This window comes from Solanum tuberosum, unplaced genomic scaffold, assembly GCF_000226075.1.
Source record: "Solanum tuberosum cultivar DM 1-3 516 R44 unplaced genomic scaffold, SolTub_3.0 scf00137, whole genome shotgun sequence".
Taxonomy (NCBI): Eukaryota; Viridiplantae; Streptophyta; class Magnoliopsida; order Solanales; family Solanaceae; genus Solanum; species Solanum tuberosum.
In genome coordinates this window covers 431,218-448,071 of record NW_006239066.1, presented here as the reverse complement: position 1 = coordinate 448,071, position 16,854 = coordinate 431,218, and the positions used below count along the sequence as shown (strand labels likewise).

Here is a 16,854-nt window from a genome sequence, read left to right as displayed (position 1 = left end):
TTGGGCTGAATAGTGTAGAATTGAATTGAATTGCATTTGCAGGTGGGCAACAGAAGCTGCGAGCTGCTACTGTAAAAAATATTGAAGAAAAAGCGACGGACAGTGTCCTTTTATCCGTCGCTTTTTTAAAAAAAATTCAAAAAAAAAATAGTAAAAAAGCGACTCAGTCCGTTGCTATAAGAGATGCAGTCCGTCTCTAAAAGCGACGCAGTCCGTCGCTTTTTGAAAAGCGTCGAGCTAAAAAGCGACGGAAGTGACTGCGTCGCTTTTCCGTCGATTTTGACCAAAAAAGCGACGCAATCCGTCGCTTTTGGCCGTCGTTTTTTGATAATTTTTTAGTAGTGAAAATAACTACCGACCACAATTACAGTTTGGACCTATGGTCCGTAGATCCTTCTACAGATTGTACTGGTTAACCGTAGAAAGTGATCAGAGACTCGTAATTTGTCCAACATTCGACAGAACCGATGTACAGCTCGTAGGTCTTCCTACAGACCATACATACCAATCGTAGAACCCAACTTTAAGATTTAAAATTTCACTAAGTCTGGGAGTCACCTATGAGACCTATCTATTACTCGTACATAGACGGACTGTCCTGGTGAACCATATTAAGGGTACTGGGACTTGTTTAGAAAAAAAAAATTCTAGCTTCCTACGGTTTCCATCTCAAGTCCATAGAAGTTTCTATTGTCCATAGATGGGACCCCTAGACACAGACACCAGCACAAAACTGCATTTTCTTCTTTTCCAAATCCGAGGTTTACACTCATGCACCACGTACAATATCTGAAAACTATAACATAAGAAAGCAAAGTAAAGGTGAAATGTTCCTCGGAACATGAGGATTTACCAAATCTTCACGGTCAAGCACTTAATTATTAGCCACGGGCGAGAGGAGGAGAAGCGTCAGACCCTACAATATGAGATAATGTAGGCAAAAGTATGCATTAGTGCATGGAATGTACTAAGTATGAGGGATTTACAAAAGAACGTAAAACATGATCATAAGGGGACATAAAAGAAAACATGATATGCATGACCCAACTAAAACATAGTAAAACCTTTGAAGAAGAATCATAAATCATGAACATGGTCAATGCATCTAATAATCATAATGAAAGCTTCATAAAACCTTTAAGAAAAACTTAGTTCATTTTGTTGTATATTTACCATTTACCGACATAGACCACATGAGCTATAACATGGAATCCAATCTCTTGCTACCACACCAAAAAGAGATGTCATTATTGGCCAATGCAAGGACAAATAAACTTCTAGCTTAGGTGGATCCACTAGCTATGTCTTTCTAAGACAAATCCTACGGGGCCACATAGTTAGGGACAAGGAGATTGTTATAGAGACCCGATATCTACTAATGGGAGCCTTCATCTCAATATACTCTCGGTGCTATGTAAAAATCCCAACGAAATAGTCATATCCATAAACATATCATCATACATGGAAAAGCACAATGTAGTTACCAATCCAAGCTAAAGTCATCATAGAGTAGTTCCTTAAATCATGAATCATGCATGTATAAGAAAACTTTTCACCAAATCATGATTTCTTAATATGTGAGAAAATCTTTCACAATTTCATTGATGCTTATTTTAAAGGAAACCTTTGTATCATAAAACATCTTTCAAAAATCATGCATAAGCTTTCATAAATCACCATTCATAAGTTCATAGCTTTCTTCATAAACTCATATCTTCATAAATTCAAAAATAGTGTGTGGATCCATATGAAATCAATTTGAAAACATGTAATTAAACCAAATTATTCATAAGAAAACTAAAATCAAACAATGGAATCATAAAAACTAAGACCCATGGAGAATTGGATGAAACACTAGCCAAATTTGATGGAATTAGATTGAAAACTTGGAGATCTTTTGGGACCCTATGGATGAATTGAATCCATTGGTAAATTTCCACATACCTGGATGATCAAATCTCAAATGCAATGGAGGAAGAAGGAGACTTGAAGCTTGAACCCTAGTTTTCTTCCTTGAAGCTTGAGAGAATTTGGAGTGGTTGAACTTGGATGGGATTTAGGAATTCGAGAGAATGAGAGGCTTTGGGTAGATTTAGGAATCGAAAGGTAGTCATAGGACTTAGGATTAGGGTCAAAGGGACATAGCATATTCATTAAATACATAGAAAAAGATCCAAATAACCATAATAAATAATAGTCATTCGGACCTACGGTCCGTAGAACATTTTACGGCCCGTACTGGTCAACCGTAGACCCAACTTCAGAAAGCCAAAATGCAATCATTTCCGATGAGACCTTTCTATGGTCTGTTGTTCATACTACGGTCCGTAGAACCTTTCCGTAGAACCCAAGTTTAAGTTTAAAATTTCACTAAGTCTGTTTAGTTCTACGAGTTCCATCTATGTCCCGTCCAAATTCCTACAGCTCGTCCTGGCTACTCATAGGTCAAACTTTAGAAACTTAAATTCTCCAAAAATTTAACTCATTCCTACGACTTCCCTTCTATGGCCCGTAGGACTTCCTATGGTCCTTAGATAGGACTCGTAGTTACTGCCTTAGTGCAAAAAATCTGAACTTTTCCTTTCCAACTTGACTTTTCGATTTCTTAGGTGTTACAGAACCCGAAGTTCCTCAAGCTCCGATCGATTATTTTGCCGAGAAAGTCTCACATACGAAATTTTGGGCTATTTTCCAAGTGTTAGCCCAAGCCATGATGACGCAAGCTTTCTATGTGGTTGTAGCTCCAGTGAACCCAAATATGGGTATGAAGGAAACTAGGATTTGAGACTTCACGGGGATGAATCCTTTGTAATTCTGTGGTTCAAAGGTGGACAAAGATCCACAAGAGTTCATTGAGGGAATTCAAAATATTATGGACGTCATGGGTGTGACTCTGGTTGAAAAGGAGGACTTGAACGCTTACCAAATGAAAGGGGTTGCTCAAGTGTGGTTCAACCAATGGAATGAAGAAAAGGTTGTTGATACGGCTCTGCTGGACTGGGACAAGTTCAAGGGTATTTTTCTAGATCGATTCTTTCCTCTTGAGATTAAAGAGGATTAGTATTTGAGTCAAGGTAATATGAGCGTGAAGGAATACGCTTTGAAGTTCCCTCAATTGTCTAAGTATTCTCGAGCAATGGTTTATGATTCTAGAGCTCAGATGAGTAAGTTTGTTTTTAGTGACTTGGTAATGTTGGTTAAGGAGTGTAGAATCGCATGTTGATTAATGAGATGGACTTTTATAGATTGACGACTCATTCTCAATAAATTAAGGAAGAGAATCTAAAGAGAGTGCCAGGGAGACTAAGTGGGAACAAATCGATAGTGGTGATTACTCTTATTAGAGATTCGGTAGTGGTGGTTATTCCCAGTTTAGATACAAATTCTCCGGCCCTACTTCATCTTGTGCTCTGGTTTAGATATCGAACAAGGATAGGGTGTCTAACATTAAACCTCAAGGAGGTGCTTCTAGTGGTCACACTTTCCCCATTTGCAAATAGTGTGGCAAAAGTCATCCGATGAGATTCTTAGCCGGTAATGATGGATGCTATGGTTGTGGTAAGGTTGTTCACAAAATGAGAGATTCGCTTGCACTTGCTATCGAGGGCAGGGATGGTTGTCAGACTCAACCTAGTGCTTCATTAGGTCACCCGGCTTAGTAGGGTGCTTCATCTGGTTCTGGTGGTAGTCAGGTCGGAACAAGTTTTATGCTCTCCAGACTCGACATGATTAGGAGAGTTCTCCATATGTTTTCATCAGTATATTACAAATTTTCCAGTTTCATGTTTATTTATTGCTCTCTTATGACTCTTTATGTCGCTGTAAAGTTTGATGTCAGTCCTGAAATCTTGTTACAACCTTTCTCTCTCTCCATTCATGTCGGTGAATCTATTGTTGCTAATAAGGTCTATAGAAATTGTCCGATCTCAATTTTTCAAAAAAATCACCTCAGTTGATCTAGTAGTGTTAGATATGCTTGATTTCAATTTTATTCTTGGTATGGATTGACTATGGGTGGCAATTGAGCGGGTTGGGTTAAATTTGGGTGGGTCAAAAATAGGTCAAGACAATAAACAGGTCAAGACCCAAGCTAACCCAAATTTGTTTTGGCCAAAATTGGTTGGGCCAAAACGGGTTAGTAACGGGTCACAACCCAACCCGCCCAATTTTTACTAAGTTTTAATAGCTTTATTTGTTATTTTATAAGCTTTTAGTACCTAATAAAATTATTTTTTTTCTTTATTATAACTATATATAACATATAGAATAAAAAAATTAAAATTATTTTGACAAGATTTTTCAAAAATCAATTTAGTACATATCAACCCAATTTTTAATGGGTTAAAATGGGTTAGGTTGAGATGGGTTGAGCTAACTAACAGGCTGGTCAATAACCAACTCAAACCTAAATGGGTTGGGTTGGATTGGGTTTGATTTTTCCACCCCTATGAGAAACACACATCAGTGATGTGTGTAATACACTCCCTCTTTTATTTGCAAGAACCTTGTCACATGGCATTCCACATGAATAAAATATTTCACCTTGAAAAAAAAAAAAACTATTAATAATAGTTAAAAACTGAAGATTAAATAACAAAAAAATTATATTTTAAAAAAAATTAAAATTTAAAATATTTTTCTCACCCCACTCCATCACAATCCCTTTGTCCTTTTATTTTTTTTAAATTCAGACCTTGGCCCCTCCCCCATTCCTTCCAAAAACAGAAATTGATATTATTTTTTCAAAAAAAATAAAATAAAATTTCACCCCCCACCCGCATTGTTATTTTTTGTACATGTTTCTCATTTTGTGTAAGATGTGTACATATTTTTTTAGGAAAATATTTTTTTCTACTTGCGTACCGATTATAACAGAAATAAAAATTTTATTTTAAAAAAATTCGTGCGGCAAGTAAAAAACTACTTTTAAAGAAAAATAAATATATATATATATATATATATAAAATACAAAAAAAATAAAATTAAAACCGAGGGTTATGTGGAGTGGTGTAGAACTTTTTTATTTTAAAAAAATTAAAATAATATCTAAATTATAATTTGAAGGGATTGGGGGAGAGGGGAGATGAAGTAAGATGTGTTTTAAAAAAAATTACAAAAGATATTTTATTTAAAAAAAAACTAAAAAAATTGGGATGAGGGAGTTCGGTGAGAGGAAGAGGTGGAGTGGCGTAAGAAAAATATTTTACATTTTATTTTATAATTTTTTTCTGAGAATAGTAATATTTTAATCTTTAAATTTAACGAATACTAATAATTGATTTAATTTTTGTTAAGGTGAAATGTTTTTTCCATGTGGAGTGTGATGTGACAATTTTTTAAGGCTTAAGTCATAGACAGCCACTTAAAATTGCTTGCATATTTCATTTGAGCACCTCAACTAAGACATGTACCTATTGAACGCCTATACAACAACAAAAATTGTAGTACTTATTAAACTCTTTTTGTTGGCATGGAAAAGTGTGTGTAATACACACAAACAGAGGCGCGTAAAAGAACAACTTTTAGCCTCCCAAAAAAAGGTTTTATATCTTCTTTTTTTGTTTCAACAAGTGCTCCCACCACCATTTTACCATTGCAACCATCCACGCCATCACCAACAACAACTCGTCCTTCTTTCTTGATTTTCATCCATTCTTCTTCTCCAGTACACCACCTAATTTTTTCCATTAAATTGGTTGTCACCATCCACAAGTCTACCATCGTTAAATTACCTTAGTCTTTCAAATGACCAATTACACATTCAAATCTGGCAGCAGGTTTTTCGTCGGGGAAAATGGTATCGCCGCTGCCACCATACATATATCTCCCTTCTTCATCTCTTTTGTCAAATCGAACCCAAACACAAATTAAATATAAATCTAAAAAGACAAAAGAAATGCAAAAAAAAAAATGGGAAGAAGATGAAGTGGGATGCATTTTCTTTGACATGGAATGTTAAGCAGAGGTCATGACACAAAGACACAAAAAAATTAAAATAACAAGTAACTAGTGATGGATCGTCTCTTCACTTTGGTGTTCATTATTTCCGGCAAGACTAATATGGATTTGAAATTATTGATGTATTCAAATTCTAAAGAACTCACAACACAAGAAGAAGAAAAATGTTAATAAATATATATAAATTGATGTTTTGAGGAAAAGAGTTAGATTTGAGGGAAATGGCAACAGTGTGTGTGGTGTTTTGGTGGGGATAGGGTTGTGGCAAAAGAAGAAAAAGAGAAGGAGGGGGATAAATTTTCCTTTTAATGTATTTTTTAATTTTTATTCTAGCTCAATGTCACATGTCTTCTATTGATTAGTCACTATGTCACGTCATTCGCGAGTGTATATCCACATTCTCATTTTAGCTAATTGTCTAAAAAGTGTTCGGTAGGTAAAAAAATTAATTAGTCCGGGTGTTCAATTAGAACAAGCCTAAGATGAGGTGTCTAAGTGAAATATGCAGACAACTTTAAGTGGTTATCAATGACTTAAGCCATTTTTTAAAATAAAAGAGAGAGTGTAATAAAAGAGAGATGTGTGTTTCTCAAACTAATAAATGATAGTTTAAGTATGAATTTCACACTCTCAATAGTTTAGGTATGAAATTTAAAAAAATAAAAAATTTAGATGTGTTTTTGACCCTTATCTCTAAAATAACTCACCTTTTGTGTATTCTTAACTGACAATTCTAAAGACTTCTTTTCTTTATTTAAAATAAGACTCTTAATAAATTTTAGTTTGTTTTGTCAGAAACATTTAACTACATTGGTGTGATTAAATTTTGAGATTAACTTCTATCCAAGAAAAATTACACTGTCAGTTTATCTTTAGAAATAATTGAGAGAAATAAGTATTTCTAAAAATGAACCGACCATGTAATTTTCTTGTCCACTATGAGTGGATAGAAGTTAATGTCTTAAATTTTTTAGGTAAAAGTTGTAGCAAGAAATAACAAAGAATAAGTCAACTAGAAAAAAAGGAAATGTCATGTTTTTTCCAACGAAAATTGAATGATTATAAAAAGTTTATGTAAACATTCCATTAGCTATCCGTATTATGGTGCTAAAATGGAGGATGGTTGTTCAAATCAGTGAAGAGGAAGAAGACATAAGGGAGAAAAATTGCAAGTTTAACCGGAAGATCAAGATCGAGAAGAAGAAAGAGTTGTACATACGTCACTCACCCTCTTTGCCTTCTTCTCGATTCCTGTTTCTTTCGATTTGAAAAGGATAATCATTTTTGTAATTTCTAACAATAATATCAGTTGTGTGGCAGATCATCTAAGGTGTGTGTTTTTGCAATGCAAAAGATGTGTATACTCATCATACCTTAAAATGCTTGTTCAATATCATTCATGTGTTTGTTTGTTTTTTTTGCATCATTCAGGCTATAACTTCATGGCACCAAGCAAACTTAGAAAAGCAATTGGGGCTGTGAAGGACCAAACAAGCATAAGTCTAGCAAAGGTAGGAGGAAGCAATTGTTTGTCCGACCTAGAAGTTGCGATTGTTAAGGCTACTAGACACCAAGAGTACCCGCCTGAGGAGAGGCACATTCGAGAGATTCTAAGCTTGACTGCTTATTCTCGAGCCAATATTGGTGCTTGTGTTGATAACATTTCAAGACGTCTTGGCAAGACAAAGAATTGGGTTGTGGCGCTCAAGTCAATAATGTTGATCCATAGATTGCTATCCGATGGCGATCCCTCCTATGAGCAGGAAATTTTCTTTGCCACAAGACAAGGAACAAGGCTTCTTAACATGTCTGAGTTTCGAGATACCAGATCTAATTCATGGGACTATTCTTCACTTGTTCGTACCTATTCTTTGTACCTTGATGAACAACTTGAGTATAGGATGCAGAGTCGGCGTGGAAAGCGCAGTGCCTACGCCTATGATGAAGAGTTAGACAATGTTGAACCTGAAACTGTCGTGGTGAAACAACCCACTCCGTTGAGCGAAATGAAGAATGAGCACATTTTCTCAAGGATGCAATATCTCGTCCAACTTCTTGACCGATTTTTAGCTTGTAAACCCGCAGGTTTGCATTCTATTTTAATATTTTAAACTATTTAGTGAAGTATATTTAAAAGATTCTAATTTTTGTTTTGTCATTTTATAAGAGCAGGTTTGGCAAGGACCAACAGAACTGTATTTGTGGCTCTATATCCACTTGTGAATGAGAGTTTCCAGATATATTATCAAATAACAGAAATAATAACTATCTTGATTGATAAGTTCCAAGAACTATCAATTCCCGAATCTGTCAAGGTTCACGAGATCTTCTGTCGTATTAACAAACAATATGTTGATCTTGAACAGTTCTACAATTGGTGTAAAACAGTTGGAATTGGACGATCTTCTGAATATCCAGATATTGAGAACATTCCACAAAAGAAACTTGACCTTATCGATGATTTTATACGGGAGAAGTCCATATTGGGACAGAATGGAAATGCAATGCGTTATGAACCTAAAAGTGAGCTGGTTGAAAAAACTCAAGAGCCAGAGCCAGAACCAGAACCAGAACAGGCGATGAATGAAATAAAGGCATTACCACCACCAGAGGGAATTCCTGAAGAAATAAAGGAGGAGAAACACGAAGAAGAAAATAAAGAGGTGGTGAAAACCCAAGACGTAGCTGACTTTTTGAACTTGGGTGAAAATTCATTAACTATGGAAGAACATGGAGATCAATTGGCTGTAGCACTCTTTGATGGTGGTGGTCCAACAACTGATGGTCCTTCAACAACTACTTCACCGTGGGAAGCGTTCAACAATTCAGGGGATTGGGAAACAGCACTTGTTCAGCACACGAGCCATTTGTCAAACCAGAAGGCTTCCCTTCCTGGAGGTTTCAACACATTAATGCTAGATGGAATGTATCAACAAGGAGCAGTAGCTCAAGTGGTAGCCAGCTCAGGTGTTGTAGCTACTGGAAGTGCTAGCAGTGTCGCGCTTGGATCAGCTGGTCGGCCATCAATGCTAGCCTTGCCTGCACCTCCATCAGCAGACGGCGAAGCTCAAAGTATAGCCGGTACAACCACTGATCCTTTTGCAGCATCACTAGCAATAGCTCCACCATCATATGTTCAAATGTCAGAAATGGAAAAGAAGCAGAGACTATTAGTAGATGAGCAAGTAATGTGGCAACAATATCAAAAGGATGGAATGCAAGGACAAGTAGGATTAGCAAGGACGACACAATCAAACCCTTATGCATACAACACAGGAGGTTTACACACAAACCTTCTAGCTAGAGGTTCCCTAAATTAATTAGAACGTCTCCGTAAGAAAATTGTAAGGAGCAAAAGAGGCCTGGCGAAAACTATTATTTAATCAAGTCTCTTATTTGGCAGCTCCACGAATTAGGGAATTTAGCTACAATTTTGTTTAAATATGTCACTACGTGTTAGAGAAGATTCATATCAGAGTACAGAATGTAATAAATTCCAATTTTGGTTTTCCTCTTTTTCCTTTCTACAGTTAGCTCTGAAGAGATTATTCAAGCATCATATATAAATGACAAGTAAAAGCTTATCACTAACGGCAATTGTAGTGGTCAGTAAATTTGAAAGGTACAAGTGACCAACTTTAAGCACTCCTAATACAAATCTGTTTAAATAAGAACTACTGATAATCCAACAACTTTAGGTCATTTTTTTACTTCACTACTGGACAAATCTGAATCTGGAGATGGAGATCAGATGAATGTGGAACTCAAGGAAGAAGGAAGAAGAACAGAGAGAATCTATTTGGGAATTTTCATCTGTAGTGAATTGATCAGTACAAGCTACTTATGAGTATATATATACACTGTATATTGTATTAACTGAATTGACAGTTGGCCTAACTAACTTCACAGCTCACTACTTCACTAACTAACTTTACTAGCATTAACTAACTAACTCAGTAATTAACATTTAAGCTAACTTGTGCTACTCCATGTCTATGTCACTCCTGAAGTTTCAATACTTCCCCTCAAACTAGGTCCCATGAAGACATTCAGGACTCCTAGTTTGGACAATAAGTATTCATGTCGTGTCCTTCTCAATGCCTTAGTTAATAAGTCTACCAGTTGATCATGTGATGGAATATAAACAGTCTTGATCAAACCTTGCTGAATTTTCTCCCTTATGAAGTGGCAATCTATCTCGATATGCTTAATCCTCTCATGATACTGGGTTTGCAGCTATTTGTATAGCAGCCATGCTATCACAATATATTGATATTGGACCTTCAATCTTGATTTCCAACTCTTTAGCCAGATTACTCACCCACTACTTCAGATGTCAACCCTACTAGGCTTCTATAGTCAGCCTCATTTGAGCTCCTTGATATTGTTGCATGTTTCTTGGATTTCCAAGCAATGAGAGAGTTTCCTAGACTCAGAATGTATGACCCTCTGGTATTTGGGAATGCAACCAATCTGCATCACAATATCGTGTCAGCCTCGTGTCTTTCTCTGATGACATTAGCAGTCCAAGCCCTGGTTGAGTCTTAATGTATCTCAAGACTCTTAATGTTGTATTCCAATGCTGCATTGTGGGCTTCTACATAAATTGGCTCAATGTATGCACTGTGTAGGCAATATCAGTCCTAGAGATTGTCAAGTAAAGTAATTTCCCAATCATCCTCTGATATTGTTGTACATCTTCAACTAGATCAACCAGTTTAGTTGCTTTACCATCAACTTGCTCAGCTACAGTCAACTTCATGTTGCACTCCAAAGGAGTTAAAGCTACTTTTCCTCTTGTCAAGCCAGCTTCAACTAATAGTTCTAGAGCATACTTTCTCTGATTCATTAGGATTCCCTTTTTTAATCTACTGAATTCAGTTCCCAAGAAGAATTTCAGTTCTCCTAAATCCTTAATTTTGAAGGATTAGTTTCCCTTATCAATTGTGTGTCATTCCCATTTATTAGCAAATCATCCACATAGACTAGTATTACTACCATCTTGTTTCCCTGCTTCTTTGTGAATAAGGAATTGTCCGGATGACTTTGCTGGTATCGTGATCTCACTAATGCTTATGTCACTTTGAAGTTCCATTGTCTAGGGCTTGTTTGAGTCCATACAAGGATTTGACAAGCTTACAGACCATAGGTGTCTCCCCCTGAACTTTCAAACCTTTAGGAATCTCTATAAAGACATCCTCCAATAAGTCTCCCTGCAAGAAGGCATTATAGACATTCATTTGAAATAAGGGCCAGCTCTCAGCAACATCTAATGCAATAACCATTCTAATTGTCACCATTTTCACAACTAGTGAAAAGGTTTCTTGATAATCAATCTCAACAGTCTGATTGTAGCCCTTAGCTACAAGCCTTGCGTTATACCTCTCCACAGTACCATCAGACTTGTACTTGATTTTACAAACCCATTTGCACCCAATAACTGACTGACTATGAGGCAAAGGAATCAAATTCCAAGTCCCATTATCCTTCAAAACATGTAGCTCTTGATTCATAGCATGAACCCATCTAGAGTCTGTTATAGCTTCTTCATATGTGGATGGTTCCACATTAGTGGAAATGTTGGCTATATATGCTTGATGTGATGGAGAAATGTGTTGATAGGAAACATAACTTCCCATAGGGTGAGAGACCTGTTTGGCAACCTTAGGACCAGTTTGATAGTCTTGATTCTATGTAGGTGGTGCAGTAGCCCTTGTTGATCTTCTAGGAGTAGGAGTGGCAACAGGTAATTCAGGAACTACCTCCAAAGTGTGTTGATCATCATCTACATCTGCAGTTGGTGCATGGTCTAGGCAGCTCATCAATAATGGATGTATTTACTACAGTGTCTATAGCACCATCATCTCGAAGTAAGTCACTACCACTAATATTGGAGTCTACATGTGTTCCAAGACAAACTAAGGATTCTCATCCAAGTGGATTGGTATAACAAACAAGGAAGTAGTAGCAGGTAGGCCCTGGGAAGGACCAATTTTGAATGGAAACACATTCTCATGAAAAACTACATCTCTACTTACCAATATCTTATTGTCATGTAAGTAAAAAAGGATATAACCCTTTTGAGTGGCAGAATATCCCAATAAGGCACAAGCAATAACCCTAGGTGAGAATTTGTCAATTTTGACAACCTTAGTTGCATAGCAAAGACAACCAAGCACTCTTAGATGATCAAAGGAAGCCTTGTGTTTGTGAAACAATTCATATGTAGATTTACCCTTAAGCACTGGTGTGAGTAATCTATTAATCAAGTACACTGTAGTCAAGACACGTTCACTCCAAAACCTAATAGGTATACTTCCTTGGAATCAAAGGGATCTAACTACCTCTAATATATGTATCTGCTTCCTCTCCACAACTTTATTTTGTTGTGGAGTGTGAGGACAACTGCTTTGATGGATAGTCCTTGAGTTTTCAAATAGAGCACTGTATTTTTTAATAAAAAATTCACTACCATTGTCAAATCTAAAAATCTTCACATGGATGTCAAACTGTGTTTTTATCATTGATGTGAAATTCTTTAATGCAGTGATAACATTTGATTTCAATCCGAAAAAATACAACCAGGTCATCCTGCTGTAATCATCAACTAAAGTAAAAAATATATCTAAAACCGTTGTGTGTAGCTATTTTATAAGGCCCTCAAACATCTAAATTGTAACACCCCAGAATTTTTTTTGAACTAAGTGTAATGACCCGAAAGGTCATTTTTGAAAATTAGGATTATTCATTTAACTTGAGTTAATTAATTGATGGGTAATTGTAGATAATTGACAGTTAATGGGCTAAAAATTGTCATTTATTTAAAACCCTATGCCATTAGCCCCATGTATTAGTGTAATGACCCGAAAGGTCATTTTTGGAAATTTGGATTATTCATTTAACTTGAGTTAATTAATTGATGGGTAATTGTAGATAATTGACAGTTAATGGGCTAAAAATTGTCATTTATTTAAAACCCTATGCCATTAGCCCCATGTATTAGAAATAAGTTACTAGGGTTTATCAGTTTTAATACATAATTATTTTTGAAAAAAAAAAAGAAAAACTAGGTCGAGATGCTTTACATGTTAGCACCATTGGCACGAGATCTACCACCAGGTAATATAGCCCCTTTAAGCTTCAACCTTTAATATGTATTATACATATACTTTCAATAACGGTTGCCGTATATACTAAATGGATGAAGGAAGAAAAAAATCAATTTGTTGAAGACTAGTGTTATTGGACAATAATGGGAATAATGACGGTGTAATTATGAGCATATGATTAGGGATTTAGTGATATAATAAAGCAGCTATGAATTAAAGTTAAGGGGAACAAGTTTGAGGAAACAAAATATTATTAAGACTTTACGGAAATTCTCTTCTCTGTTGATATATTTTTATACCCATTTCTTTTATGCTTAATTGTTGTTTCCTTAATTATGGCTTAGCCTCTAAAATAAAGAGAATTTAGTGTCTGATTCTGCTTGATCTAGGTGAATGTGGAGTAGCTGAGTTATATGTTATTACTCTTAAATTATAATACGCAAATTCATAGAAAGAGATTTTTATAAAGTTTAAGTTACAATGCCAGTTCATTAAAGGCTTGGTTAATTAGTGTGTAGAAAAAACTTAAAACTTATTTAGACTCTACATATATACGGGTCAACTGATTTTAATAAAATCCCAGGTTTGCCTTTATGGGTTTAGATTTATAGATTAGGTACGAGTTTTTAGGTCTAGGCTAGATTTGTAGTGCTATAGATGTTGTTAGTTTTGAAACCTTATTATGATCCTTTATTTGAATAGATTGCTTTCAGTTGGAAGTTCAACGAAAGGAGAAGACTCAAGTCTCGGAGTGAATTCTTTATTGATTGAGGCAAGTGGATTTATAAACTCTTGTTAAGTGTATGAAATTCGTGTATTTTCTTGTAATATGTGTTTGGGGGTAACGAAACTTGGCGATGGGTTGACTTGTCCACATTGATTAATTCTAATGATGAAAAAGGGGTAATAAAAGAAAATGTGATTAATTGTTTGTGTGTGATGTGTTGAGAATGGTTTGAAAGGCTTGTTGAGTCATTGTTGATGTTGTATCATGATTGTGTTGTTGTGAATTGTGCAATGTTATGAAAATGGTCATCTCTTCATTATTTGTGTGAGCATGTCATTTGCATTGTTCTGAGACATGGTTGTGACAAGTGTTATGTGAATTGAGAAAACATAAGAAATTAAAGAGGATGTACCATTTCGAGGGACGTATCGCGCGCCGCGATGGATACTATATTTCGAGGGACGTATCGCGCGCCGCGTTGTTTACTATTATCGAGGGTCGTATCGCACGCCGCGATAGATGCATGGACATATATGTTCCCCATAGGTCCCGGACTGAGAGACAACGGGTGTGTATCACTAGGTCAGACATGTATCACTATACTTGACATTGCATTCCATTGCATTGCACATATTTATCATTAGTAAACTTGATATTGTGTTTTGTTGATCTTGTGAGTGCCTTTCTGTGGAACTTTGATTGATGAATATTGAGCTTGTTGTTAAGGATATGTAATTGTTAGAGTGTTGTTGTTGAGCTGTGTGCTATGTGAATTATGAACTGTTAGGTTGGCTGGTTTTATACAGGTTGTAGTTGTGGAGGTTGTAATTGATGAATATTGAGCTTGTTGTTGAGAATATGTGATTGTTAGAATGTTGTTGTTGAGATATGTGCTTGTGAATTGTGAACTGTTAGGTTAGGCTGATTTTATGCAGTTTATAGTTGTGGAGGTTCGGTTGGTGTGTAAGGAGTACCCGTATTCTATCCCCTTAGCTTGTGTTTAGAGGTTTACTTGCTGAGTACCGTGTGATTTGGTACTCATCCCTTGCTACTACATTTTTTTTGTAGGTTACTAGCCCGGATCTTTGTGATATATTCTCTTCTTTTCAGAGGCTTCTTAGAGATTTGTGAGGTAGCTGTTTGTCATCTCAGCAGACCTTCTTACTCCTATTTATGATCTTGTCCTATTCTAGAAACAAGGTCATTTGAGACTTGTATTTTCTTTTGAATCAATTGTAATACTTTAGAGGTTTGTACACGTGACAGCCAGATTTTGGGGATATTTTTGAGTTGATTATGAAATTTCCGCATTTTATTGTAATGGTTGAGTTTTAGGCTGACTTGTCTTGGTGGGATAAGACGAGTGCCATCACATCCATTTTTGGGTCGTGACACTAAGACTCGAACCATCCTCCGTAGTGAGTTACTTTTTACCAAGGAATTTAAATTTTCCTAAGCGTTAAGGTCACTAGATGTAGCACCTTGAGTTCCAAGAAGAACGAAAGAGAAAAGCATTCAAGTCATTCTTGGTTCTTCTTAAGTTTTGGGTCAACTTAAAACGAACATAACTCCTAGTAAATGATGAGTTAGGTTAGCTACAAGATGGAAAATTAAATCCCTTCGAGTACTCTTTCCAATGCCACCGAGTTTGCTAAATTTCTAGCTCTGAGTGAAAAGTTGTGACTGATTTGCTAACGACGCACAAAACTTGCAGCAGCTCCGCGTTACGGAGCCAATACGGACCTCACTGCCTGGTGAAAAATTATTCCGACGCCCAGCTCATTTTATTTATTTCTTTAAGGGTATTTTGGTCCTAAAAACCCTTAGGAAGTCATCTAAATTACCCTAAACGTTTAGAAAATCAGTTTTTAATAAATCAAACCCTCTCATCCACTCCAAATATTCTACGCTTAGGGAATTCAAGAAACGCTAAGGCTAGGGTTCGTCTTTCAAGATTTTCCTTCAAGTTGCTTCAAGAAGATGGTTCTTTTAGGTATGTAAGCTTCCATAGTGTTGGATTTGTTCACCCACACACCAGTCATATTTATTTCAGCGAAATTCGTTCTAGAATGTTGAAAGTTTGATGATCTTGAATTGTGTTCTTGAAATTGGTTGTCATTCTTGAGTTAGGATGGGATTGTTGAGTTCTTGAGGAAATCGTGTCGATTGTAGAGTCATTTATGAGTAGATTCTTGTTTACATAGGTTGGGTATCTGAATCTAAGGAGAAGTTGAGTAAAAGAATTGAATTTAGGCGAATTGGGGTTAGTAAACGAAAAAGGAAAAAGTCAGGCGAATCTGGCACCTTGCTCCGCATCGCGGACATGCCTTCCCCTTTCACAGAAATTTTCTTCACGTCGCGGAGAGGTCACGGACCTCTCTGCCTCAAAAGTTAATTCGCGACTAAATATTTATGCATCTCCGCGTCGCGGACTTGCTTCCAAACAGTGATTTCTTGATCGTTTCTCATGTTTAACTATCTAAAAACACCCTAAACATCCCAATATCTTTCCTATCACAAATCACAACCTTGAATTCATAAATCAAATTCAAGTTAGAGTTAAGTTTTTGAGAATTCTTTCAAACATTCTAAGGAAGTCCATTTGAGTCTTTTTGAGGAGTCTTTTACAATTTCTAATGACTTGTTTCAAGACTCGAGCAAGTGAGTATGAGAAATTGGAGAATGTATTCATGAGTTTATTTTATCATCACGAGATCATTCATATCATGAATCATAACTCTTGAATTCATAATTCACATTCAAGAGAGAGTTAAGAGTACAGTTCAAGAAAGTCTTTGAGTTTAATTGTGAATCCTTTGAGATCCACCATCGATTTGAGTTAAGTTTTGAGGAAGTAAGTATGATAATGAGAAGAGTCATATACATGAGTTCCATGTAGTTATGTAGACCATCGAGTCGAGTCGTTCATGCCCATAAATTCCGCATGGGCTCCATAAATTGAGTATCAATGAGAGGAGTAATATCTTCATGTCCTAAGTCTTAAGTATTGAGTTTCTAACCCATTTGAGATTACATTCCTAATCATGGGACTATTACATG

The 16,854-nt window shown here is 36.1% G+C and overlaps 2 protein-coding genes across 2 annotated transcripts; one reads left to right on the top strand and one right to left on the bottom strand.

The window, feature by feature from the left end:
- The first annotated feature begins 7,158 nt into the window (after nucleotides 1-7,158).
- Nucleotides 7,159-9,470, top strand: LOC102579975 (putative clathrin assembly protein At1g03050). Its single transcript, XM_006352021.2, has 3 exons — nucleotides 7,159-7,288; nucleotides 7,390-8,043; nucleotides 8,131-9,470. Exons 2-3 carry the CDS (start codon nucleotides 7,401-7,403, stop codon nucleotides 9,276-9,278), a joined length of 1,791 nt encoding a protein of 596 aa, XP_006352083.1. The 5' UTR covers nucleotides 7,159-7,288; nucleotides 7,390-7,400; the 3' UTR covers nucleotides 9,279-9,470.
- Nucleotides 9,471-10,555: 1,085 nt separating this feature from the next.
- Nucleotides 10,556-11,597, bottom strand: LOC107061478 (uncharacterized mitochondrial protein AtMg00820-like). Its single transcript, XM_015310761.1, has 2 exons — nucleotides 11,103-11,597; nucleotides 10,556-10,798 (listed from the first exon to the last, which is right to left on the bottom strand). Exons 1-2 carry the CDS (start codon nucleotides 11,595-11,597, stop codon nucleotides 10,556-10,558), a joined length of 738 nt encoding a protein of 245 aa, XP_015166247.1.
- Between the last annotated feature and the right edge of the window lie 5,257 nt (nucleotides 11,598-16,854).